Source organism: Fukomys damarensis, unplaced genomic scaffold, assembly GCF_012274545.1.
Source record: "Fukomys damarensis isolate Sample0158 unplaced genomic scaffold, DMR_v1.0_HiC HiC_scaffold_15, whole genome shotgun sequence".
NCBI lineage: Eukaryota > Metazoa > Chordata > Mammalia > Rodentia > Bathyergidae > Fukomys > Fukomys damarensis.
This window is the reverse complement of record NW_022900927.1, coordinates 22308194-22335453: the sequence shown is the minus strand read 5'-3', so window position 1 is coordinate 22335453 and position 27260 is coordinate 22308194. Positions and strand designations below refer to the sequence as shown.

At 37.7% G+C, this 27260-nt stretch overlaps 1 protein-coding gene across 2 annotated transcripts in view; it reads left to right on the top strand.

The window, feature by feature from the left end:
• Positions 1–27260, top strand: part of Sarnp (SAP domain containing ribonucleoprotein) — a 61749-nt gene that overhangs the window by 3676 nt on the left and 30813 nt on the right. For both annotated transcript variants that reach the window (XR_784376.3, XM_010644782.3), the window contains exons 2-9: positions 9461–9560; positions 14582–14628; positions 14951–15018; positions 18796–18847; positions 20049–20122; positions 20669–20697; positions 23461–23486; positions 24806–24874. Coding sequence is in view for 1 of the 2 variants with exons in the window: in XM_010644782.3 (XP_010643084.1) it covers positions 9461–9560; positions 14582–14628; positions 14951–15018; positions 18796–18847; positions 20049–20122; positions 20669–20697; positions 23461–23486; positions 24806–24874 (465 nt within the window). In the remaining variant the exon portion in view is untranslated. The remainder of the gene's footprint in view (positions 1–9460; positions 9561–14581; positions 14629–14950; positions 15019–18795; positions 18848–20048; positions 20123–20668; positions 20698–23460; positions 23487–24805; positions 24875–27260) is intronic.

Genomic DNA, 27260 nt, shown 5'->3' with positions numbered 1-27260 from the left:
TTTGCTTTTAGTACCAGGGATTGAACTCAGCCTTGCGCTTGTAAGGCAGGCACAGTGCCATTAAGCTAAATCCTTGACCTGAGTTTGTGTTCTCTTGTCAGTGTGAAAGGGAAGGGATTTTACCACTTGTATGGTTATTATAGTAATTTTCCCTGCTTAAATGCTCCCTCTATTCCCCCTACTGGGGATTGAACCCATGGGCACTCTACCACAGAACTGTATTCTCAGCCCTTGGTAGTTTTATTTTTGTTGCTTTTTGGTTCTGGGGATTGACCCCAGGACTTTCACACTGAACTACATCCCCAGCCCTTTTTAAAATTTTTTTGAGACAAGGTCTGAGTTGGTAAATTGCACAGCCTAGGCTTGAATTTTTGATCCTCCTGCTTCATCTTCTCAGTATGTTGGAATTATAGGTATACACAGCCATGCCTTGCTTAGTTTTTATTTTGAGACATAGTCTTTCTTTTTTTTGTTTTTTAAAAAAAGTTTATCTGTTACAAAATGTTAAATACTAAAGCTAAAAATGTATAAATTCAGGTCAGGCTCTATTAAAATTACACACTTGCCCTTTGCAAAATCATTAAAGGTTGAATTAAACAGGTGCTTTAAATAAAATAAAGTACTCTTTGAGGGTATTTATGTCCAGTTAGCTACAGCAGCGTAGTGTACTTTGTAAAATTATAGTTGGAAAGTTTAGCTACTGTGGAAATAAAATCTACCTAATTTCTCACTACCCATTGTGAATACACCTTGCTGGTGTGGAAGGGGTGAACTTCAGTTACACCACCACAAGTTCTCTATTGCAAATCTAGGCTTCTATAATAGGAACATAGGGTAGCTATAAGGATACAAAGGGTTATACAGCATGAAAACTTGGCCCAGAAAGAAAAAGCCTTAGTTCACGTATATACTATTTCTCTAATTAAAACGACTAGGAAAGATATTAAAGCAGAGATCAGCAAAAAGCATACATCCATCTAGAAATAATTGTACAACTGAAAAAAACTCCTGGAAACTGGCACTCATTTCTCCAAGATAGTTTACTAAGTCTTTCAATTATTTTCTATTTTAAACTGAGTGAATTCAAACAGTCAGTCTACATTCAATGAGTTCTAAGACTAATTCGATTATATTTTAATTAAAGTGTGGTATCCAGCTGAGTCACCCACACAGGTGGTTAAGAGCTTTCAAAATAAAACCTACACAGCAACATCCAGGAGTACCAGCTTCCAAACTCTATTCCCACTCAGGCCAAACAACTGAAAAGAACTAGCTACTATCTATTTAAATATTAAATAGTATTTTCAAGAAAATATTTTGTTTGTAACTTGTATTTTTCCATTTTATAATTTTAAATGCTGTGAGACTTAGTCTTTGTAAATTGTCCAGGCTGCCCTGGAGTTTGACAGTCCTCCTGCCTCAGCCTCTCAAGTCATAGACAAGTACCATTACCCCCAGTAAAAACTCTTTAACTACCAATCTTTCCAGCTTAATTTCTCACTGCAAGTACAGCGGTCTTGTTTTGCTAAATTTCTTCACAGTACCTATATTAATTGTTGACATATATATATCATTTACTATGTGTCAAGCATTGGTTGAAGCTATTTATGTGCATTAACTGATCTAACTCATATTAAACATATAAGGTAAATCCCTCTATCTTTATTTCAAAACAAGAAACTGAATCCCAGAGATAGTAATTGGGTAACTTGCCATTTGTCACACACATAATGAGTGATGTATCCAAAATATCTGTTCCCAAAGTTCTTTTTTTTTTTTTTTTCTGGTACTGGGGTTTGAATTCAGGACCTTACGTTTTTGCAAGGAAGACAGCACTACCACTGAGCTAAATACCTGGCCTTGTTCCCAAGGTTCTTGTTCTTAGTTACCATATACTGCTTTCTTATCTCAGAGCCCAGCACTTTGTGCATGTAGCACTTGTGGTTTTCTTTTGGCTACAGTGTGTCTGTTTTCTTTTTTCCCCAGTACATTTGTGTAATTAATTACAGTCACACTTCAGATAGACAGTCAATCATAATTTACACGAGGAAGGTTTCTGTTTTTCCTTAATCCATACACATGGTCAGGCCTTTTTTTTTTTTTTTTTAACTGTTTTGTTTTGAGACAGGTCTCACTATGTAGTGCAAGTTGTCCTTGAACTCATCCCTATATAGCCCAGGCAGGCCTCAAACTTGTGGCAGTCCTACTGCCTTAGGCTTTTTTTGTTGTTGTTTTTTTGAGACAGGATCTCACTATGTAGTTCAGACTGCTCTGGAACTCACTGTGTAGCCCAGGTTGGTTTTGAACTCCCAGCGATCCTCCTGCCTCAGCCTCCCTAGTGCTGGGATTATAGGTGTGCACCATCACGCCCAGCACCTGCCTTAGGCTCTTGAGTGCTAGTATTACAGGTATGTGTCACCACACCAGACTTCATTTTCTCTATACTTTCTTATTGTACTTTTAAAAAAATGAGTTAAACACAATCTATTGGCCAGGTGTGGTTACACACACCTGTAGTACTAGCATTCATGAGCCTTAGTCAGGAGGATGGAAGTTCGTTCAAGAGCAGCTGGAACTACATGGTGAGACCCTATTTAAAAAAAAAAAACAATCATGGTCTATGTGATTTTTGTTTGTCTTGTTCCGCTGTTAGATTATAAGCTGTATATTGAATAAGGACTGTTTTGATCATGATTATGCTTTTTTATATAAGGTAATGTTCACATACAGTAGGTAGGTGCTCAGTAACTTTTTTAAGTGAATAAACATGTTAAGATGTGAAAGAAGGTAGTAGTTTTTAAAATGAGAAATTTGAAATACGGTATTTATAGATTCATTAGATGTAGGAGGGGTGAAAGATGACTGCAAAGTTTCAGTAGTGATACCTTTGGTCTAGGTTGGAAGAGGAAAAGCAGTAGCCAGATTTGTGTAGGAGAGATGAGTTCAGTTTGGCCCTTACATGCCTTTAGGATATACACATGGAGAAGTCTGATAGTCATTTGGAAATGTGGGACTTTCACTTGAACTGTGAGCAGTTGCTGAAGGTTTGGAATTTATTTTTTAAATATGGGATCCAGTAGTGGCAGCACATGCCTGTAACTCCAGTGATTGGGAGTCTGAGGCAGGATGATTTCAAGTTTGAGCCAAGCCCATTCAGTTTAGCAAAACCTTGTTTCAAAAAGTAAGAAAGGACTGGGCTGGGTATGTAGCTCAGTAGTACTTTGCCTGCCTGGCAAGTGCAAGGTCCTTTATTTCATATCTGGTATGAGCAAAAAAAAAAAAAAAAAAAAATGTAAAAAAGGCATCATGGTGGCACACACCTGTAATTCCAGCACTCTGGTAGGCTGAGGCAGGAAGATCACAAGTTGGAGTTCAACATGGGCAGCTCAGCAATTTAGTGAAACCCCGTCTTTAAAAAATAAATAAATAAATAAAAGCTGAGGATGTAGCTCAGTGCCAGAGCCCTGGGTTTTATCTCAGTACTTCAAGTACTGCAAATGCATGTCTGTATACATACATACAAAATAGGACTTGCCCTCTTAACAGCATCATAGTTGATGGGTTACAGCAGGGAATGAAGTAGATGGATCCTTGCTCTTGTGAACTTTATATTTTACTAGGGGAGGCACAGTAAAATAAGATTTGGCCTGGGCTTGGTGGTACCTATTATAATCCTAGCCCTCAGGATATTGAGGCAGGAGGATCTCTGAGCTCAAGGCTAGCCTGAATTACATACTGAGACCCTGTCTAAAAAAAAAAAAAAAATAGGGGCTGGTGGTGGTAGAGGATGCATGTGCCTGAGATCCTGGATTCAATTTCCAGCACCAAACAAAAACCAAAAATGCCCATCAAAAAGAAATTTCTAATAAAAAGTGTTCATCAAAATTCAAGATTAGGAAAAATACCAACAGATTTCATGATTAGAAAAGAAGAAATTACAAGGAAATGAGTACTTAATGTCACATGTATTATAAGGTTAATTGGTTTGTTCTTTCTCTGTAAGTTGAGTAGGTAGAATGGAAATTCATCATTAAAAAGTAAAGATTTAAAAATAAGTAACATTGGGCCAGGGATTTAGCTCAGTGGTGCCTCCACTTGCCTTGCAAGCCCAAGATCCTGAGTTCTATCCCTGGTACCTGCCCCCAAAAAGGATAAAAATAAGTAACATCTTAAAAAATAATTTTTAAATATGTAATTCATGCACAAGTTCACAGTTCTAAAAGTATTAAAGGATTATATAATAGGTTTATTTCCTGCACTGTCACCAACTAGCTTCCTTTTTCCAGATTCAACTACTGTTAACCTGCTTCTTATCTAGGCATCTTGTGTATATACTGTACATCATACAGGAATATGTGTGTATTTTTTTGTGTTTTGCTTTTTTGGATGGGGCCTTGTGTTGTTCATGCTGGCCTCAACTTCATCCTCTTATCTCAGTGTCTGGAATAGCTGGAACTATAGGCTTGTACTGCTATGCCTAGCTGTGGTAGTTTTTAATGTTAGTGTTAATATCCTGTGCTTGCTTCATCAGTACATGTACTGAAATGTTAGTTTACTATATACAGTGTTATATTTATTTTTTAGTTGCCTTATTGATGTATAGTTCACCTACCATATAGTTCATTCAATATACTATACCTTTTAAAATATTTTAAGTCACTGTGCATGTTTGTGCACACCTGAAATCCCAGTACTCAAGAGTCTGAGGCAGGAGGATTGCCCTGAGTTTGAAGCCAGCCTGGGCTACATAGTAAATTCAAGACCAGCCTAAACTACTTAGTGAGACCTTGTCTCAACCTCTCCCCCCATAAAATATTTTAAAACAAATTCCATGTAAAATGAAGTGAGTTATTAGTTTTATTTAAAGTTTTAAAAGATTTTAGTTTTACTTAGGTAGCTGTGCTCATACTATGTGCAAAAAATTGTTTTAAACTATTTTGCATTTTTACAATATGTTTGCCTTTTAAAATAATGTCCAAGGGCTGGGGATTTTCTTCCACTGATTTTGCTCCATGTTGCCTGCCTCGCAAGCACAAGGTCCTGAGTTCAATCCCTGGTACCAAAACAATCAAACAAAAAACAAAAACAAAAAAAACTGTGCACCATTCCCATTTGACCAAGGTGGGAAATGAAGGTTAAGAGGAACATAGTGAACCACTGGGACTGAGACTATAATAATGAGTGGCAATAGCAAGATCAGCTGTTGGTAAATGTTGTCTATACCAGTGAAAACCAGTTATAAATTGATCATGGTGGCACACACCCATAATCCCAGCACTCTGAGAGGTTGAGGCAGGAGGATTGCAAATTTAGACCCTGCCTGAGTAACTTTGTGAGATCCTTTCTCAAAATAGAAAATATTTTTTAAAAGGGTTGGGGATGTAGCTCTGTTGCAAAGGCCCAGGGTTCAATGCCTTGTACCACAAAAACAAAACAACCAAAGTGATTGATAAGATTCTTTTTATTTTGGTACTGGGGATTGAACTGATTGAGATTCTTAAGAAACAGACTTTAAATATTATTTAGAGCCATGCATGGTGGCAGACACCTGTAATCCCAGCGCTCGGGAAGCTGGCAGGAGGATGGCAAATTCAAGGCTAGCCTGGATTAGATCCTGTTTCACTCACACACATACACACACACAATAACATGCCTGCCTGGCAAGTACAAGGTCTTGAGTACAATTCCTGGTACCCCCCCCAAAACCCCAATCAATCAATAACTAAATGTAGTTTATAGTCCACATTGTAGATTAGAATTATATAGGTATGAGCCACAGACTAGTGCTGGTCATGAACAAACTATTACTGGTCATTGACGAGTACAAGAATTAACAGAAAGCTTTTACAGACTTCTAGCAGTATAACATCACTGGTACATCCAAATGTGTGCTCATTTTTCTAGTAATTGATACTTACTTTTTAAAATTTTATTTATTTATTTTTTGGGTACTGGGAATTGAACTCTGGACCTTGTGCTTGGGAGTCATGCAGTGGCATCATTGAGCTAAATCCCTAGCTGATACTTATTTACTGATAAATTATTATTATACTTATTTACTGATAAATATTTTTTATAAAAGTTTGGTGACAAGTGGAATATTATAAAAAGCAGCACTATCAATCTTTTTTTTTTAAAAAATGAGTAAAATACAGAAATCTGAGAACCAGTGATTTTTGTCTCTGCTAGTCTAATCCCTCACCAGTGTCTGACAGTTACTAGTTGCCAAGTGCTATTTTAAATGTTTTATATACATTTACTGATTTAAGTCTTCATAGTAACACTATTGAGATAGGTACTATTATTATTCCCATTTTACCGGAAAGGAAACTGAGTCACAGAAAAATTTGGTATTCATGTAAGCTTACATAGCTGTAACTGATAAAGCTCCAGTTTGAACCTAAATCTGGCCATGTTCTTACTGTTATACTTTGCAGTCACTCTGCAGTCATTTTTTATAAACAAAAGTTTTTTTTTTTTTCTTTCTTCTTGTACTGAGGGTTGAAACCAGGACCTTTGTACTGAGCTACATCTCCAGCTCTTTTAACATTTTTGAAAGTGCCTTGCTGAGTTGCCCAGAATGGGTTCAAATTTGTGAGCCTCCTGGCCTTAGCCTTCCAAAGTGCTGGCCATTATAGGTGTTCTACCGTGTTTGTCCAGTTTTTAAAATTATGGTGAATTACCTTCCATAGTTCTCAAAAGGAGGGGTGCCACTGGTTGTTGGATAGTTCTTTGCATAGGATCCCTGCATGCCTGCCTGCCTGCCTGCCTTCCCCACTCACTGCATACTTTATTTCCCCAACCAATCATTGTAATATTTAAAAGAAACAAAGAAAAACTCTATTCCATTTCTAGATTCTCCATTGCTGAAAAATTTGTAAAGATGCAGAGCATACTAAGTAGTTGTGAAGTTCTTTTTTTCGGTATTGGGGATTGAACTCAAGACTTTCACACTGAGCTACATTCCCATACCCTTTTACTTTTATTTTTAATTTTGAGACAGGATCTAGCTGAGTTGCCCAAGCTAGGCTCAAACTTGTGATCCTCTTGCTTCAGCCCCCCGTAGTGCATCTTTTTTTTTCTTTAATAGGAATCTGCTTTCTAACGTCTTCTGATTGGTCTTATATCTGTATTTAGAAACTGTGAAAGACATCTTCCAGACCAAGCATCTGTTTGTGTGCTGATCTGCCTGTAAGATTTCTGGGACTTCCTTTTCCTTTTTGTTCTTGGATGGACATTTTGTGCTTCATAAAATGAGAATATATAGATCCTAGTAAAGCCATTTATTAGAGACTCTATATTTGAGTTATGTCTAATTTAGAATTGTTTTGGTAGTAAATCATACTGTTAAGCCTTTTGTTTAAAACCTTGAGGTCTTTGTCCTTTGACTGTTGAACTAGAAAACTAGAACTCCGTCATTCAGTTTTTGTTCAATTTAAGTTTTGAATCTTTTTTTTTTTGGTGGTACTGGGGTTTGAACTACCCAGGACCTTTGCAGTAGGCTACATTTCCAGATCTTCTAAAAATTCTTTAAACTTTTATTACTTATTTATTATTTCAAGTACTAGACATTGAATACAAGGCCTTTGCACTAAGCTGCAACCCCACACTTTTTTTTTTTTTTTTTTTTGGTACTGGGGATTGAACTTGGGTCCTTGCCCTTGCAAGGCAGGCCACTGAACTGCTGAGCTAAATCCCTGGCCCTGAATAACACTTTTAATTTTTTTTTTTGAGGCAGTGTCTTCCTAAGTCACTAGGGTCAGCCAGGGTTGGCTCAAATTTGAGATCCTCCCTTGGGTCAGCCTCCCGGAGTGCTGGAACTATAGGCGTGTACTACCACACTTGGCAAAATTTTGAATCCTAGTGTAAGATTGCATATGTACACCTATTTCTTTCTTTCTTTTTTTTTTTTGATGGCACTGGGGTTTGAACCCAGGGTCTCATGCATATTAGGCAAGCACTTTTCCTCTGAGCTAAGCCTCTAGCTTTTCCTCTTAAATAGAATTTTTATTTTGGCTCATTAATCTTCCTGAAGAGAGTTTGTTGTTGCATGTTGTGTCCCTTTGTCCTTTAATTCCGCCAATAATCCAGTAATTCCTCTTATTGTCTGTAAGGTTATTAAACATACCCTTTATATCTTTAGTCAAGTTACTGATTTAAATTTTGGGGGGCAGCTGGGAGTATAGCTTAGTGGTAGAACACTTGCCTAGCATGTGTAAGATCCTGGATTCAATCCCCAGTACTATAATAATAAGAATAATAAAAACAACTTCAGTAGGATTTGATGACATGTTTTTAGCTATTTATTTACATTTTGATGAAGATTCCTTAATCATTTTATTGTTTTTGTTTTGTATTTTGAGACCAGGTCTCCCAATGTAGTTCAGACTGGCCTTGAACTCAGTGTGTATCCTAGAACTTCCAGTGATCCTCTTGCCTGCCTCAGCCTCCTGAGTGCTGGGATTATAGGCGTTTGCCACCACACCCAGAATCACTTCGTTTTTTTTTTGGTACCTGGGACCGAATTTAGGACCTTGCGCTTTCGAGGCAGGTGGCGGAATCACTGAGCTATCACTTCATTTTTGACATTAAGCTAACCAACACTTCTACCTAATTCTCTAGTGGTATATACATGTATATGGTAGATTGGAATAATAGGTGTGTATTAATTTGTTTTCCGTTGCTACAGTAAAATTCCTGAGCCTGGGTACTTTAAAAAGAAAAGAGGCTTATTTAGCTCACAGCTTTGGAGATTAGTTAGCATAGTGCTGACTCTGATGATAGCCTCATAATACATATCATGGTGCAAGCAAATTTGAGGAAGGATCACATGGAAAGACAGAAAGCCAGAGAGCAGGGAGGGGCCAGACTTGCTCTTTCACAAGAACCACTCTTTCAAGTATTAATTTACTCTGAGAACTATATACATTAATTCTTTCTAAGGCCCCAAAGATCCAAACATTTTCCACTAGTTTCCACCTTTTGAAGGTTCTGTCTGTTACCTCTCAACATGCTCACTCACACTGGACACCAACTTTCTAACATATAAACCCCTGAGGATATACTCATATCAGCTATATCATAGCAAGGTAGGAAGAATCTGCTTGTAGATAATTGAATTTTCTACTTGAAGGTTCATTTTTTCCCCATACATCAGTTAGCACAGTAGTCTTAAGAAAAAAGCTTTTTCACTCTGAATTGTTCATAAATAGCTAAAGATATAAAATAAGTAGACATACAAATAAAGTATGATTTTATTTTTAAGTGTCTGTTGGTAAAGTCCTCTTGTATATTGAGTATTATTAGAGGAAAAGTGGATCATTTGGACCCAAAGTCCCATTAGGATTAAGGGAAGTTGTTTGGGATTGAACTTTATTTATTTTTTTCTTGTGAGTGCTGCCTCTTTTATTCACTTGAATTCATTCACTTAAGAAAAAGTTTAATTTTTTTTTTTTTTCAGCTTGCGGAACTAAAGCAAGAATGTCTTGCACGTGGTTTAGAGACCAAAGGAATAAAACAAGATCTTATCAACAGGCTTCAGGCATATCTTGAAGAGCATGGTGAGTACTCTGTAAAGTCAAGATGATGTGAGGGGAGCTGGGCATGGTATTGCACACCTAGAATCCCAGCACTGGGAGACTGAGGCAAGAGGATTGCCACAGGTTCAAGGCCAGCCCGAACCACTAGAGAGACCCTGTCTCTCAAAAACAGCAACATGGGGCTGGGATTTAGCTCAGTGGAACCATGCCTGCCTTAAAAGCGCAAGATCCTGAGTTCCATCCCCAGTACCCAAAAAAGAAAAACCCAGCAACATAAAAAAGGATGATGTGAGGGGATTAATTTTTAAGCTCTGGCACTTAGAAGATTTCTTCTAAGAAGCCTTCTTTTTAGATGATTGTTGATGTAAGCTTTTGATTAATAGTGTCTAGGAAACTCTTCTTGGTCATCCAAAATAGTGATTATACTACAAAGAAATACAGTAAAATCTTGGTTTGCAAGCATAATTTGTTCCAGAAACATGCTTGTAATCCAGAGTACTTGTATGGAAGTATGTCAAAACAAATTTCCCCTTTAGAAATAAAGGAAACTCAGATGATGTATTCCACACACTAAAAATAGTCATGTAAAAATGATTACAGTATTGAAATATAATACAAAATAATAAAAATAAATTTTGGTGCACTTTGAAAACCTTAGTAGGTGGTGTGAGGGAGACAGGAGGGTTATCGTGTAGAGCAACTTTCAACATCACTAATGGAATCATAACTCTATTGGCTCTGTGGCCTTTTGGGGTTATTTTGTTTGTTTTTAAACTTACTATTTGTTTACTTGAGGGTACTGGGAATCAAACTCAGGACCTTGCGCTTGCAAGACAGGCAGCACCACTGAGCTAAATGTTGGGCCCCTTGTTTTTTTGAGACAGGGTCCCACTATGTAGTTCAGGCTGGCCTTGAACTCAACGGTGATCTCTCTGCCTCAGCCTCCCACAAGCTGGAGATTACAGGTGTATACCACCACACCTAGGTCTGTTTTCCTGTAACTTTAGCAAAGAACCTGTCCAAGTGACACTTGCTTTAGCCTTCTTTGGACGATTTCTGGGAAATAAGATATTACACTCTCATTAAATAGATACATTGCTTGCCCTGCTACAACCTTATTTGGATGGTGCTTTTCTACAAAATTTTGCAGTTTCCCCACATTTTATACATCTCCCTAATCTCATGTGAGGGATTCTTCTGCCCCCGCCCTTTTTGGTACTGGGGGTAGAACTTGGGTCCCTGTGCTTGCAAGGCAGGCTGCGGCACCACTGAGCTAAATCCCCAGCCCTCTTCTGCCTTTTTTAATCCTCCTATACAGATGATATTTCCATAAACTTGCTGTTGGGAGATTATCACTCACAATCCAGCAGTGGGGAGGGGGTGTCGGGGGAGGAGAGAGATACAGAGTCGGGGGTGGGAGAAGAACCAGTGGCTCAATTGTGGTCATGTGACATTTGGCGTCACTACTACTTGTGTTGGAAGATGTTGCTTGTTTTTTCAAGTTGAGATTTATGAGAAATGTTTGCTCATCTTGTGGAATCCTCTCAGGACAAGTTTCTCACAATCCAAGGTTTAACTGTACTCCCTTTTCTAAAAGACATAGATTTAACTCAGATTTTTTGTGTGTATGTTTGTTTTTGTTTCTTAAAGGGTCTTACCATGTTGTTCAGGCTGGCCTTGAATATTTCAGTATGTTATTTAAAAGTTAGCAAGGTACTACAAATAACATTGAGCTGATAGTTGGAAGACTTACGTTTTACACTTAGTTTTGGTTGTTTTTATGGTACTGGGAATTACACGCAGGTTCTTGTGCATGGTAGGCATATGCTGTGCTACTTGAGCTACATCCCCAGCCTGGAAGGTTTAAATTGTAATTCCCTTTATGCTAGAAATATATTAGGTAATTTCAGTCAGTAACTGTTTACATAGCTAAATGTCTGTTCTTATGGCATGAGACAAATATCTGGACCCTTGAAATCTATAAACTAATAATAATCTCTGGTCCTTTCAGGTCTGATGTTCTTTAGTTCTGCCTTTTAAAAAATAAAACAAACTGAGCACAGTGGTACATGCCTGAAATCCCAGCTGCTTGGGAAGCTGAGGCAAGAGGATTATGAGTTTAAAGCCAGCCTGAGCAATTTAATAAAACCCTGTCTCAAAAATAATAAAAGGCTCAGGCTTTAGTTTAGTGCTAGAGTACTTGCCTAGCACATGTGTGGCCCCTAGGTGTAATCCCTAGTACCATGAAAGAAATAAAAAAAGAAAAACCCCAGTTTTATTAAGATATATTATCATTCTGGATTGAACAAATCCCTTCTCTAATTTTTATTTATTTTTGTTGCCATTCCTCATTTCACTTCCAACACCCTTAAGGATCCATTCTAATCATGGTTTTTTTGTGTGTTTTCAGCTCTTTTTAAAATTTTTTTATCTGAGACAGAATCTTGCTAACTTACACAGGCAAGGCTCAAACTTCAGTCTCTTAGAGTGCTAGGATTACAGGTGTGTACCACCATGCTCAGTTTCAATGAGTTTCATTTATTTATTTATTTTATACTGGGGATTGAACTTGGGTCTTGTGCTTGGCACCACTGACCTAAATCCCTGGCCCTTATATGTAGTTTTTGTCTTAATTCCTATAAGCCATATAGTGTTTGGTATGGTGTTTTCATTTATATAATTGGTAACTAGGCCATAACCTTAATTATTTCTCACTTTTTTACTAAATATTGTGTTTTTCTTTTAATTTGTATCTATATGATCATCTAGTTTATTGCAGTTCTTCATAGCATTCTACACATTGTGGTCCAAGTATGTGGTATTTAAATTTTTAAAAATGTTTTACATTGAGAGACACATTGCCACTAATCACCCCCTCAAAGGACCCCCCCTCACCTTTGCTTCAAACATACTTATGCCATTGTTGTTGCTACTTTCTGAAGTAGTTCTGGAAGCCATCTTTTGTGAATGTCTTTAGGAGGTGTGATAAAAAATGTGGTGAGTGGGCTGGGGATTTAGCTCAGTGGTTCTGACACCTGCCTCGCAAGCTCAAGGACCCAAATGCGATCCCTGGTACCAAAAAAACAAAAACAAAACAAAACAAAAAAATGTGGTGAATGATGTTGCTGCATGACATCCAATGGAAAGGCAGGCTTGTAAAAGCATTATAGTGTGTCCTCATTACCTTACTTACCACATGTGGCACCTTGTGACTTCTGGCTCTTTCCCAAAGTCAAAATGACCATGAAAGATTAGCATTTTGAATCCATTCAAGACATTGAGGCAGCCGTGACAGTATAACAAAAGACATGAAAGACTTCCAGAACTGCTTCAAAAAGGCATAAATGATGGGATAAGTGTGTTCAAAGTCAGAGGAATTTTGGGGGGTGGTTAATGGCAGTGTGTCTTTTACTATAAAACATTTTTTAATCATTCACTGTATTTGCTGATCACGTGACATAGACACAGTAATACCTCACTTCACAAACACTTCTATTTGCAAGCAGTTTGGGTTACAAACAAGTCTTTGGCAGAATTTTGCTTCTATTTGCAAACTCTTCATGGAATGGCAAATATGTCCATGTCCATCTTCTCCACACAAACACAAATGCAGATATCTTCCCCAAAATCGTAAAACAAGTTAATAAACGGAGGTACCGCACCTCATTTTATAATTCATCCAGTGGCAGACACCTGTATTAACTCCAAGGCCCAGCTACTCTAAGATAAGTAGTACTACTACTTATAGTGATAATATATGTAATCCAATACCTTTGTATTAATATACAGTATACCAATAATATATGTGTATGTAATATACTATTGGTATATAAACTATATACTATACTATTAATATACAATATTCTGACTTGCTTTTATTCCCTTATGTTCTTGTGAGAGTCTTTCTGGGCATACACCTTGGAATGGGATGGGTAGTTACTATATGTTCATATGTGTATACATAGTTAATATGACAATACTTCCAAATTGCTGTGCAGGATTTCCTTTATTAATTAATATATTAATTTTTTTTTTAACCGGGTATTGAACTTGGGTCCTTGCATTTGCGAGGCGGGTGGCACCACCACTGAGCTAAATCCCCAGCCCAATCTTTGCTTTTATTTATTTATTTATTTGGTACCGGGAATTGAACTTGAGTCCTTGCGCTTGCAAGGCAGGCCTCCAAACCACTCAGCTAAATCCCTGGCCCCAATTTTTGGTTTTTTAAGACAAGGTCTCACCGTGTAGTTCAGGCTGGTCTTCAGACTCGCTATGTAGCCCAGGCTGACCTCAAACTTGAGGTAGTCCTCCTGCCTCAGCCTCCCAAGTACTGGGATCACTGGCATGTTCACCATGTCTGGCTCAAGGTTTCCCTTTAAATATTCATTTATATCACTAGTGCATCAAGTTTTTTATGTCTCCACAAACATAAATCTGGCAGTATCCTATCAAGTGGTCTGTTTTTACTAATTTGTTGTTTTAACTTATTTTTTTCTGTGAAAATATTTTTTTGTTGTTCATGGTTCTTTGCCCAGTTTTCTCCTGATTCTCATCATTCACTTAACAGTATCTAGGCTTTTTTTTTTTTCCTTCAATTTTAGCAATTATTTCCTTGTCCTTCTTGGTGTTTTTTGGTTTTTGTTTTTGAGACAGAGTCTCACTATGTAGACCAGGTTGGCTTTGAATTTGTGGCAATGCTCAAGTGCCTCAGCCTCCTGAGTGCTGGGATTACAGGCGTGCACAAACCCGGTGACCTTATTTCTTAAACAGATCCTTTCCCATTGCTAAATCTCAGATATTTTTCCATATTACTTTTTAAATTAATTTTGTAATGTGACCTCATCACACTTAGTTTTTCATTCCAAATGGAATTCAGCTTTGTACTAATATTAGATAGAAATTTGGTTTTTGTCTTCTTCAAATGTAGTGATTTTCTGTTCTACCTTCATTATTGATACTTTTGAATTATGATTTTAGCCTTAGCACAGTGATCAGTATGGTTTTATAGCAAGAGTTGACCTAACTATTTTAATGTTCTTTAGCCGAAGAGGAGGCAAATGAAGAAGATGTACTGGGAGATGAAACAGAGGTGAGTTGGAAAAAGTAACGTTAGTCACTGTCTTGACAATGTGCCATTGCCTTGACCATGCTTAACATTGATCATAAAACTGCTTAGATGCTAATCTATTAGGGAAGTCTAAGAGGGGAATGAAAATTTTGAGAGACTGGTCAGTTTTGGAGGTCTGATAATCTTATATAGATGAGCATACTTTTTTTAAAAATTAGGGTCTCACTGTGTATCCCAGACTGGTCTCGAACTTGCAGTCCTCCTGCCTCAGCCTCCTGAGTGCTGGGAGATGAGTATTTACCCTTTGATTTTATGTTAACCTTGTTGTTTCATTTGGTTTTAGGAAGAAGAAACAAAGCCCATAGAACTGCCTGTCAAAGAGGAAGAACCCCCTGAAAAAACTGTTGATGTGTAATTATGTTTTTTAAAAAAATAATCTGAATACAGAGCAGATAGTTCTTTTCCCTGGGTTTAAAGTTCACTTTGTTGTACCTTTATTCCCGTTGATCTTTTAAATTTCTGATTAAACCATACATTTTCAGAAGTGTCTACTTTAATAACATGGTCCCAGTAAAGCAAAGTAGTTTGTCTCCAAATTTTGTAGTAGGTAATTAGAAACAGATGACTTCAGCCCAGGCACAGTTTAGTTTTCCTAGCCTTTGTTCTTTTGGAGGATCACCATAATAGATTATTCTGTTAGAATCTGTATGATTCTCTGTACTATAAACTCTACTAAATTCTGTAAACTGTTGTCTTTACAGCAAAGTGTGAAACTGTATATAGTTTTATAAGAGGAGTGTTATGAGGTACAGGTTATGTCTCTTACATAACCTCGTATCTGTATTCTTTCTTGCTTTTTGGTTTATAGTGGAGGAGGGAGGACAGTATCAGAGTGGAAAGTGGATCTCTGTTTACTTGAGCTATCTCACAAAGTTAATGTTAAACATCATTTATTTGGGGCTCTTTCCACAAATGTCTTGACTGTTTTGTATGTCAGCCAATTAAGAGCAATTGAGTACTTCTTGACATCTTTGTTCCTTTCAGCAGTATTAAATGCATTTAATTATAAAAAGCAATGTATATAAAAGTCATTTGGTACATAGAGGACTATATAAATTGAAAATTAAGTGCTTCTTATGTCTGTCTCCATCAGATTTTCCAGGGATTTTTTTCCCCCCAGAGATTTTTTTTTTTAGTGGATTCTTTTTGGGATATTTAACATGGTTTTGTGTGTGTGTTTTCATGTAATTTCTTCTTTTTTTTTTTTTCCCCCCTCTTGGTACTTTGGGTTTGAACCTAAGCTCTCCCATATGCCAAGCAAGAACTCTACCACTGAGCCATATTCCCAGCCCTTTTTGTGTTTTTATTTGTTTATTTTGTGTTTTGGTGGTTTGTTTTGTTTTGGGTACTGGCAGTCAAACTCTGGTCCTTGTGCTTGTGAGGCAGACTGCGGAACCACTGAGCTAAATCTCTGACCCCCTTTTTGTGTTTTGTAGTTTTTCAAATTTTTATTTTTTTGGAAACAATGTCTCACTTTGTATCCTAGGCTGGCCTTGAACTCAGCAGGTAGTCCAAGAGGGTTTTGAATTTGTGGCAATCCTCCAGTCCCAGCCCTTCGGAGGCTGGGATTACAAGACACCATGTGACACCATGCCTGGCTCCAGCTCTTTGCAGTTTTTACTTTGAAGAGGATTTCATTATTTCATGCAAGCTAGTCTGAAACTTGTGACTTTCCTGCCTCAGCCTTTGGAATAGCTGGATGTGCAGCAGCACCATTCCAGGCTAGGACTTTATTCTTTTTAGAAGTTAATACTATGGGTCGGGGATTTAGCTCAGTGGTTCCGCCGCCTGCCTTGCAATCATAAGGGCCCAAATTCGATCCCCAGTACCAAAAAAAAAAAAAGTACATAAAGAAGAAGTTAATAACACTAGGACCGGGGGTTTAGCTCAGTGGCTCCACCGCCTGCCTCATATGTGCAAGAACCCAAGTTCAATCCCTGGTATCAAAAAGAAGATGAAGAAGAGAAAGAGGAAAAAGAAGAAGAAAATAACACTGATTTCTGTAGAAAAACAGTAGTTCATTTCACCAGTCTTTTGTTTGTAGACATTCAGATTACTCATCAAAACAAAACAAAACAAAAAAAAAACTGTAGTATGTCCTTATCCAACTATCTTTATACTTAAGCAGTATGACAATACAAAAACTTCCTAGCATGAGATTTGCTGTATCACTGTGAACATTGAACATTTTGATTGATTTTTGTCAAGTATTATTTTGTAAAGTCATCATGTTTATTATTATTTTAAACTTTTTTGTTGTTAGGGATTGAAATCAGGGTCTCATGCATGTTAAGCAGCTGCTATACCAATAAACTATATTCCTAGCCCCTGTTCTAGGTTTACAATTCAGTATAGTGCAGTGGGAAAATGAATTGTTGTGAAAGCTTTAAGACGTGTGGCTGGGCATGATGGCACACATCTGTAACCCCAGCCCTCCAGATGCTGAGGCAGCGTGTTACATGAGTTTGCAGCTAGACTAGGCTGAATAGTAAGACTCTCAAAAGACCAAAACAAATAGAATATAATGATAATTTGCTTGTTTGGGTTAAAAATTAATGAGGTTTGAAAATCTATAGAAGTTGATTATGCTTTGCATATATGAAATTTGTAATTCTTATTCAGGGGGTTTTAATTTTATTGATGAATTTTGAAACAAAAAAATGCAAAGCATGTGGAGGTGATAATTTTGGTTTTTAGAGGTATGGTTGTAGTAGTTAGACTAGATATGTTCAGAGAGTCTGGGTCCTTGTAGTTTGGAGAGTATATTTTGTATGTAACTGGGTGTGAGAAAATACTGTCAGTGGAGTAGAAATTTCCCACAAGTCCCAGAATATGGTATGTATTTATTTCTTGAGTTTAATTTTGCCTTAGAGGATTGGAATCTGGTGGAAAGAAGCTTCCTCTCTTGGATTCCTTTTTTGCCATGAAGTCTACTTCAGTGATTGTGTTTCAGGATGAGAATGTGGAGGAAGTCATTACCTGGGATTGATGGAGAGGACTGCTTTCTTAATGACATTGGACTTCAAGTAAAACATTAAACTTCTGAGCCTTTTTTTGCCCAGAGAAGGCTGGGGAAGGCTAGGAAGTGTATATAGAGGTTTCTTTAAAAGTTAGAATGTTCAGGCCTGATTTAGGTCCTTTGAATATTCAAAAGGTAATTTCCTTGCTTAATCTTTGGCCTGAAGTTGTGCACAAACATGTCTGTTTCTGGTTTGGTTTTTTTCCTCCTCGAGGCAAGATAGTTACATATTGTAGGACTTAGTTATGGTCAGCAGGGGGCACCCATTGCTTGACTGTCCAGGGACCTCCAACAAAAGAATGCAGAGCGTAAGTTCCTGTTCCAAAATTGCTTCCTCTGAAAATGTCATTAAACCATTACTACCTTTCAGGTCATCAAATGGAAAAGTGTCTGGGATATTGGAACAAAAGCTACCCATGTCTCCAAATGAGGGACCTTAATGAGACTGGTTATGACCCACAGTTTTATGAGAGTTGTTTGGTGTAGAGTTAATACCCTTCCATTTATTCTGGGTACTTCCGAACTTTGTCTCCCACCCCTATGGTCTCTTTTGTTTCGTCCTAAGCCTTTTGACCAGTAACTTACCATGTTTTCTGATTTCAGACCCCCCCCTTGTACCTTTTTCCAACTCCCTTTGGCATTTTTATTTGTTCTACTTTGACTGTTTCAGCTAAGAGCTACAGTTCTGGTGAGAGAAATAAGGGTTTTGTAAGACAAGGAAGTCAGAGTTTGCAGAGCATTCATTAAATGTTATTGTGATGAAAATTGAGAGTTGAAAGGATAGTTATTGGTCTAAAAGTAAATTTAAAGTTTCTAAAAGCCAATGAAATGATTTCTGGTATCCTTTGTATGTTTCTCTTCAGCCCTGTATATTTAACCAGGCTTCTTTCTTGATTACTTTCTTATACCTTAGCAAAAGTAGTTTACTATTATTTGAACTCATCTTAGTAGATGACAGTTCAGGAAACTAGAATTCTAATGGACTTCATGTTTCCTTGGATTAAAGGATAGCAGAGGGAGGCAGAAGATAAGACTTAAGTGAATTCTAATACATTTCTAAGGTTTTGGCTTAGAATATCACTTTACTGATTTTTAAAAATCTTTTCCAGGGCAGCAGAGAAGAAAGTGGTAAAAATTACATCTGAGATGCCACAGACTGAGGTATGTGCTTTGTGCCTTAATAGAATATTTCTATTTCTTACCCTTTATTCTGTCTGCATCATCATTTAAAATTTTTTATTTGTAGACCAAAAACAAAAAACTGACAAATTTTGGTGTTTATTTCCCTATCAGCTACCCTTAAGAAAATATTTGGGTTGGGTGTGGTGGTGCAAGCCTGTAATCCCAGAACTCAGGAGGCTGAGGCAGGAGGATAGCCGTGAATTTGAGGCCAGCCTGGGCTACATAGTGAGTTCAGGGCCAGTCTGAATTACAAAGGGAGATCCTGCCTCAAAAAACCAAAAAAGAAAAAAGGAAAGAAGGAAAAAAAGGAAGAAAATATTTGGACTACCTTTGAAGCTGTAGTCTTTTTGTGTATAATTCTATAGTCATAGTGGTAACTCTTAATATGTTTACAAATCTAGGTTAGTTGGAGTGAATTGTGCCATTGAAAAGTAACATTGATAGATACCCTTAAATTGTTACTTGCTAGCAGATGAGATTCAAATTTATTTGAATTTTGTTTTGAGATATTTGAAACTAGGTTTCAGTTCAGATCTTGTGCTCAGTTTTGTACTTTCAGAGTAGAGAGTCATTGGACTCTTAGAATACTTTGAGACAATGCTGCCTCATTTCTAATTCAAAGAAGTCACTAATGTTAAGGCAAAGTTTGTCTCTTTTCAAAGGTCAACCATAGTTTTTTTGTTCTTGGCTTCGCTATAAAGTAGGTTTTATTTTATGTCCCTCTTCTCCCCACTCCCTTTGTTTTTGAAGGCATGAATTTGGTGGTTTTTTTTGTGTGTGCTTTCTGGAAAACAGCTGTTACATTTAGCCCTGGGCTGGACCCACCTGATAGCTTCTAGAATTGTCAGTATTTTTAGTCTAGACCTTCAGAAATTACTCTGGCTGAGTGTGGTAGCACATACTGTCCTCCTAGTACTATGGGAGGCACAGGCAGGAGAATCAGTCGTTTGAGCCCAGTAAGGCAACTCATGAGACCTGTCTAAAAAATTTTAAAAAGCTAGGGTTGCAGCTCAATTCAAAGGCTCTGGATTTAATCCTTAGTTATCCCCCACCTCCCCAAGAAAAGGAAAAAAAGACAAGAAAAAACATTACTGTTGTTAAGGTATCACCTCTAATGAACTTTTGTTTTTTAAACCAGAAATTGAATTTATCTCTTCTTTTTTTGTCTGTTACCACTTAGAGAATGCAAAAGAGGGCTGAACGATTCAATGTACCTGTGAGCTTGGAAAGTAAGAAAGCTGCTCGGGCAGCTAGGTGAGTGTCTCCAGCCTGTTGGACCTGTGATAGCGATGGTATAAAGGTGTGCAGATGTGATCCTATATCTAGATTTTGAATATAATTACTGATTTTCAGTAGAATAGTGGCCATGCTGAAAGGAAATAAACATTTTTTTACCCTATTCACATCTCTGGTGATATGGTAGGGGAGATATAGAATAGGTTTTATTATTAAATAGAATTTTTGTAATAGTTGAAAGTCAGAGGGCTGGAGATTTAGCTTAGTTGCACCTTGCCTGCCTTGCAAGCAGAGGGTCCTGAGTTCAATCCCAGGTACCGGAAAAAAGTTGAAAGTCAGGAATTGACTGCTGCTTCTCATTCTGATAAGGCTTTCTTGTTGCTTATTCTCTGAACTTTCAGTAAGAGCAAGAGTGAACCTCTTTCATGAGGTTGTTAGAATTAGCTAATGATTGCCAAGCTTGAGATCACAAGCATGAAGTGTCATATGTATACTTGACACGGAGACAGACAATCAAGAGTGTGAACAGCTTCCTAAATTTTAACTTCTTTTTTCTTCTTACAGGTTTGGGATTTCTTCAGTTCCAACAAAAGGTAAGAATACACACATTCTTCTGAGACATTTATCTTTTTCTTTCTTTTCTGACAACATTTCATTTCTTCAAATTAAGACAAATTTGTTAGGTCTAGAAGCTTTTAGGTTATAGCATTTGCCTTTTTGCTTTTTTTTTTTTTTTTTTTTTTTTTTTGTACTAGGGTTCAAATTTAGGACCTTGCGCTTTTGAGGTAGATGTGGCGCCACTGAGTTAAATTCTGGCTCTGCATTTTTGCTTTGAGCAAAGTCACATTTAAACCTTCCTGGGAAATTAAGAGACGGTTCTGAAATTATAATAGGAGGAGGTGCAAATATTTGTCTTCCTTGGACATCTTCACAGAAGTTTCTAGTACCTTGCTTATTCTAGTGTTTTATCAGCATAAAAATTTTTTTTCTTTTGGAGACACAGGGTCTTGCTATGTGGTTTAGGCTGGCCTTGCACTCACCTATGTATCCCAGACTGGCCTCCAATTCATGGCAGCCCTCCTGCCTCAGCCTACTTAGTGCTAGGACTATAGGCATGTGCCACCACCATGCCCCGCTGCATAAAATATTATGTACCTATTTAGTGTTGTGGGTGAGTATAAGTGGTAAAGGGGAAAGAATACCTTTTAACTTAACAGTTTTACTTCAGAAACTTACAAGGGAATAACTTTGGATGTACTTAAATGCTTAGCCATGACGATTGTCACAGCATTATTTATAGTCATCAATAACTGGAAACAACCAAATGTACAATACAGAATTGGTTAAATAAATGTGTACCATAATATAGTAGATTATACTATCTTAAGAAATGATATTTGTCAGAAATAAGTGAAAAAGTTTTCAAAGTTATACTAACAGATATGTTCCCATTTTATTCATAAAAGTGTGCATGTAAGGATAGGGTAAAAAGATTTGAAGGACATATACTAAATTCTTAGTACTGAATATCTCAGGTAGAATTTAGAGTGACTTCTTTTTATGTTTTTAAAATCTTTTCAGTAGATATGTATTATTATTATTATTATTTTTTTTTATTTTTTTTGGTACCGGGGATTGAACTTGCTGCCAAGGCAGGCGATTGAGACACTGAGCCAAACCCCGAGCCTGATATGTTGATTTTTTTGTTTGTTTGTTTTTTTTTTTTTGGTACCAGGGATCAAACTTGGGTCCTTACACTTGCAAAGCAGGTGGTGGAACCACTGAGCTAAATCCCTGGCCTGATATGTATTATTTTGTTCCCCCCCCCCGATATGTATTATTTTGTAATTAAGGGACACAATTACTATTTTAAAAAAAAGAACTTAGCATCCTGGCTTATTGGCACATGCCTGTAGGATTGCTGGTTCAAGCCCAGCTTGCACAATTTAGCAACTTGAGACTCTGTCTCAAAATAAAAAAGGGCTGAGGATATAGCTCAGTACAAAGGTCCTGGGTTTAAAATCCAGGACTGCACCGGGTGTGGTGGTGCACGCCTGTAATCAATCCCAGCACTGGGGAGGCTGAGGCATGAGGATCACTGTGAGTTTGAGACCAGCCCGGGCTACAAGGTGAGTTCCAAGTCAGTCTGAACTACATAGTGAGACCCTGTCTCAAAAAAAAAAAATCCAGGACTGCAAAACAAAACAAAATTTAAAACAAAAATCGTAGCCCATGTTCTGGATTAACAATTTAAATATTATCTCCTAATCTAACCTGGTCTTCCTAGTTACCTGTCAGTTTTGTGTGTTGAGAAAATATCCCCCAATTATTTTGTAGTGTTTTTTGGTTTGGTGGTTGGTTTTTTGAGACAGAGGGTCTCCCTGTGTAATCCATATGGGTCATGAACTTGCAGAGATCCTCCTGCCTCAGCTTTCCAAGTGCTGGGATTATAGGTATGTTCCACCACACCCAGCAATCTGAGAGAGTTGTAATTGAAGATTGAACCTAAGACCTTTGCACTGAGCTGCACAACACTCTCTACCCCTTCCTGTTTCTTTTGAGATAGGGGCTCAATAAGTTGCCCACGCTGGGTTTGAACTTGTTTTCCTCCTGCCTGAGCCTCCCAGTGTCCTAGGGCAACAGTCATGCTTTTCTAAAATGAAATTTTGGAAAATATGAAATAAATAATTACTGATGAGGTTAGGATTAGGCCTGAAAGCTTATTTACTACTTGCTTTTTTATTTTTATTGATTTAATTTTGAGACAAAGTCTCACTGTAGTTCAGGCTCATTGTGTAGTCCCTGAACTCACAGTGATCCTCCTATCTCAGCCTCCCAAGTGCTAGGATTATAAGTGCACACCATGCCTGGCTGTTTTCACATTTTATGTACTTTTGTGTATAAGGTTTTCTGTTTTGTTTTTGAGACAGGGTCTCACTGTGTAGTTCCAGATGTCCCTGAACTCACTGTGTAGCCCAGGCTGGGCTCAAACTCTGATTGATCCTTCTGTCTCAGCCTTCCTAGTATTGGGATTACAGGCATGTACCACCATGCCCAGCTTTTAAATTTTTGTATGGATGTTATGTTTTCATTTCTCTTGGCCCTGTATATCTAGCAGAATTGCTAGGTCATATGGTAGCTGTGTTTAACTTTAAGAAACAGAAAACAGCCACATGTTCACAACAGTGAATGCAGGTATGATATCTAGATGTGCTTTCTGCCCCTTTTTATTATCATAAGACAAAGGCTCTTTGTCACATGAACTGTTTTTATGCAATTCTAATTTGATTAGAAGACTGTTGAATTCCTTTATGACTGAAAAATATTAAGTAAAACTTTTTTATTTGTTTTCTTAGGTCTGTCATCTGACACCAAGCCTATGGTATGAAATCTTTTTTTTTTTCCTCCTTACAGAGCCAGATAATAACTCTATACAGTTAGTTTTAAAGTTAGAGACTCCTCTTTCTCCCGAGTAGTGTGGAACATTTGAAAATGTCAGAACTACAACAGAGGGAACTCTTTAAGTCATGAGTTTGGTAACTATTTTCAGTATAATATTATATGTCCTGAATTTAAAACAAGAAATTATTTTGAGATATAGAGATCAGAAAAATTGCCACATACTCACTTATTACAGACATCTTCCATTCTACCATATCTCTTTGAAACTATGACTAGATTTTGTTAGCTAAAGGACGGTCCTTTTGTACTGTAATTTTAGTCCTTGTCTGATGGCTTTTTTTTATGTATTTTGTGGTACTGAGGGTTGAACCCACAACCAGGCAAGAGCACTACCACTGAGCTATATCCCCAGCCCCTCCAGTGGCTTTAAATAATTACCATAAGAGGTTCAATAGAGGCAATTTATGAGTTCTATTTGTAGATACTTTTTTTTTAAACATTACTTATTAAATATAAAAGTCACAGACTAGAGAATGATAGAATGTCCTGGGCTGTTGTGACTAGTGTGCTTTTTAGAAAATGGAAATGTGTGGTAGAGTACGTTCGGCCTTATTAAATCCTGATTTTGGGGATACTGTTTAGTATTTTAAGTGAAGTTGAAATACTTCATTACTGTTGTCACTAATTAAAATATGCTAAGTCTTGGACCAGGGATTTAGCTCAGTGGTTCGGTGGCCTGCCTTGCAAAGGCAAGGACCCAAGTTCAATCCCTGGTACCAAAAAAAAGCTAAGCCTTATAATTATAAGTCTTATATACCCAGGCTTCCAAGAAAAGGAAGGGAAGAGAATTGAACTGAGTAGTTGTGGTGCATTTGAAAATGGGAGCATCACAACAGTGTTTGTCTTTACTTGAAGGTAGAGTTAAGGTAGAACTTAACATGCCCTGCATAATTTGGTCTTAAACCGTCCTGAGGCTCTTGCCACCTGTGATGAATGAAGGAGACAAGGCTAAGTCAGTGCATTTCAGAAAAGACCTTTTAATAATCTGTGAAATGGATTTGTACTATTCAGTTTTTGAGTTTGAAACATAGCTGTCTTTGATGTTGTGATCTCATATGAACTCTTAGCTTTAGACTATGTTTCTGCCTTCTCTATTTTCTAAATTAATTAATTAATTAATTATTTTGGAACTGGAAATTGAACTCAGGGCCTAGCACTTGCCAGGCAGGCGCTATGCCACTGAGCTATATCCCAGGCCCATCTTCTTTGATTTTTAAATGTATTCCTATGTTTTTATAGGTTAATCTGGATAAGCTAAAGGAAAGAGCACAAAGATTTGGCTTGAATGTCTCTTCAATCTCTAGAAAGGTAATGTAGATTGGATGAAAGTGCTGTTTTTGCAATACTAGAACAGCTTGGGGGATTGTCATAGATTGGAAATAACACTCCTTGGAATGTGGCTGGCTATTCAGTCTTTCGTTTCTCATAGTCTTTTGAATACTTGGATCATCTTTTCTCTCTGACTGTTAATTACATTATAGGTACTGTTTCACAAGCTAATTATTTTGTTCTGTAGTGCTTTCACCCAGGCCATTAAAGCATAGTTTATATTTCTCTTGGTTAAGATGTTGAATACAGGCTGGGGATTTAGCTCAGTGGTTCTCCTGCCTGCCTTGCAAGTGCAAGGACCCAAATTTGATCCCCAGTATCCCCCCACAAAAGATGTTGAATACAGTAATGTTAAAACTTAACTACATATACTTTAACTTCTGATATAGATATAGGCATAAGGAAAATTAGATAAAAGGCAGTCCTGTCTTCAGGTCAGTGGTGCCTAGAAACAATTTGAAGTTAGGTAAAACACATATAAGAAAAGTCTTTCATTCTCTGTCCCTCTGTTAACTCATAGGAGCAAAATGGTTTTTATAACTTCATCTTGAGGTGAGGCATCTTCATTGATGCCTTTAGTATTTTGCTAAGTACATTAAAGAATATTACAAGGTTTGTCCTGTTTACCTAGAACATGTGATCTCAATGTTTGTTTTTTTGAGAATGTGAGCATATTTATTGGTTGTTGAAATAGTGGCAGGGTAGGCCGGGTGTGGTGGTGCACGCCTCTAATCCCAGCACTGGGGAGGCTGAGACAGGAGGATCGCTGTGAGTTCGAGACCAGCCTGGATTGCATAGTGAGTTCCAGGTCAGTCTCAACTACGTAGTGAGACCCTGCCTCAAAAAACCAAAAAAAAAAAAAATTGAAACTACAAAAGCCAGCATTTAAAGAACAGCAATATGTTAGCTGGGCATGGTGGCGCACACTTGTAATCCCAGCACTTGGGATTCTGAGACTAGAGAATCACCATGAGTCTGAGGCCAGTTTGAAATACATAGGGATTTCAAGGCCAGCCTGAACTACATGGTGTGAGATACTGTCTGAAAACAAACAACCCCCAAAAGAAAAACACTGATTGGCCAGATTCTATTGCAAAAGTGTTAATTTAAGACATAATCTAGAGGGCCAGGGATGTAGTTCAGTGGCACTGTGCCTGCCTAGCAATTGCAGGGTCCTGAGTTTGATCGTTGGTATGGGGGCTGGGGGGCGGTCCTAGAAATCTCAGGGCTTCACAATGGTGGCATGCATTCTCTGTCACAGGTTTGCAGATTAACTTGGTTAGTTCTCTAAACCTTTGGTTATATCCAAGACTTCTGTGTCTCATTCTACAATTCAGTTTTGAGGCGTGTCATTTAAAGTCTTTTCTTATAGTGAAAGGTAGAAGCTTTTCAAAGGACCATCAGAAATACGTGACATCTTTGATTTCCTTAGAGCTATTACACCATCACTTCTGACAGTGCTCTCTTGGCACCTTGAAGAAAATCACATTGCAGATCTAGCATCAGTAGAGTCCTGATGAATACTCCTCCACTCTGGACCCGAAAGTCTGAAATCGAGTTATTAACAGGACAACACTCTCTGAAAGACTCACTAGAGGAGCCCTAGCCTTCTTCTGTCTCTGTTGGCTTGAGGTTGTGTTTTGGTTGTAGCTGCGTGACTTCAATATCTGCCTCCATCTTCACAATATTTCTGACATTAGTGTGGAATCCTTTAGAAAGCTCTTGCAAGAAAATGTCATCATTGGCTTAGGGCGAAAAAAAGAGTGCTAAATCATTTGTGGTGCCATGTGGAACATAGAACCTTACACGCAGCCATGCACTTTCTTTCCTTTAGTTTACTTTGGGTGTTGGGGATCCAACCAGGGCCTTGAACATACCAGGCAAGCACTTTGCTGCTGAGCCACATCACCAATCCTAGGTTACATTTGCAGTGGTTTACTTGGGATATACTCTGACGTCTGTGCGCCTAGCATCTTGCTAAGGCCATAGGTGTAGAAATGTTTGCTGGTTTATGTGAAATAAGAGAAAAATAATTGGGGGTGATAAGGCAGAGTGTGTGTGTGTGTGTGTGTGTGTGTGTGTGTGTGTGTGTGTATTTTTGGCTACATGTATACACGCTGCAACCAAAGGATTACACAGTGAATTTTAAGTATATAAAATGCGCTAATATTTAAATGTGTTTTAAGATATGAGTTTACAAACCGGGCGTGATGGCGCACACCTGTAATCCCAGAACTTGGGAGGCTGAGGCAGGAGAATCGCTCTGAGTTCGAGACCAGCCTGGGCTACATAGTGAGTTACAGGTCAATCTCAACTACATATGAGACCCCGTCTCAAAAAAAAAAAAAAAAAAAAAACAAATTTA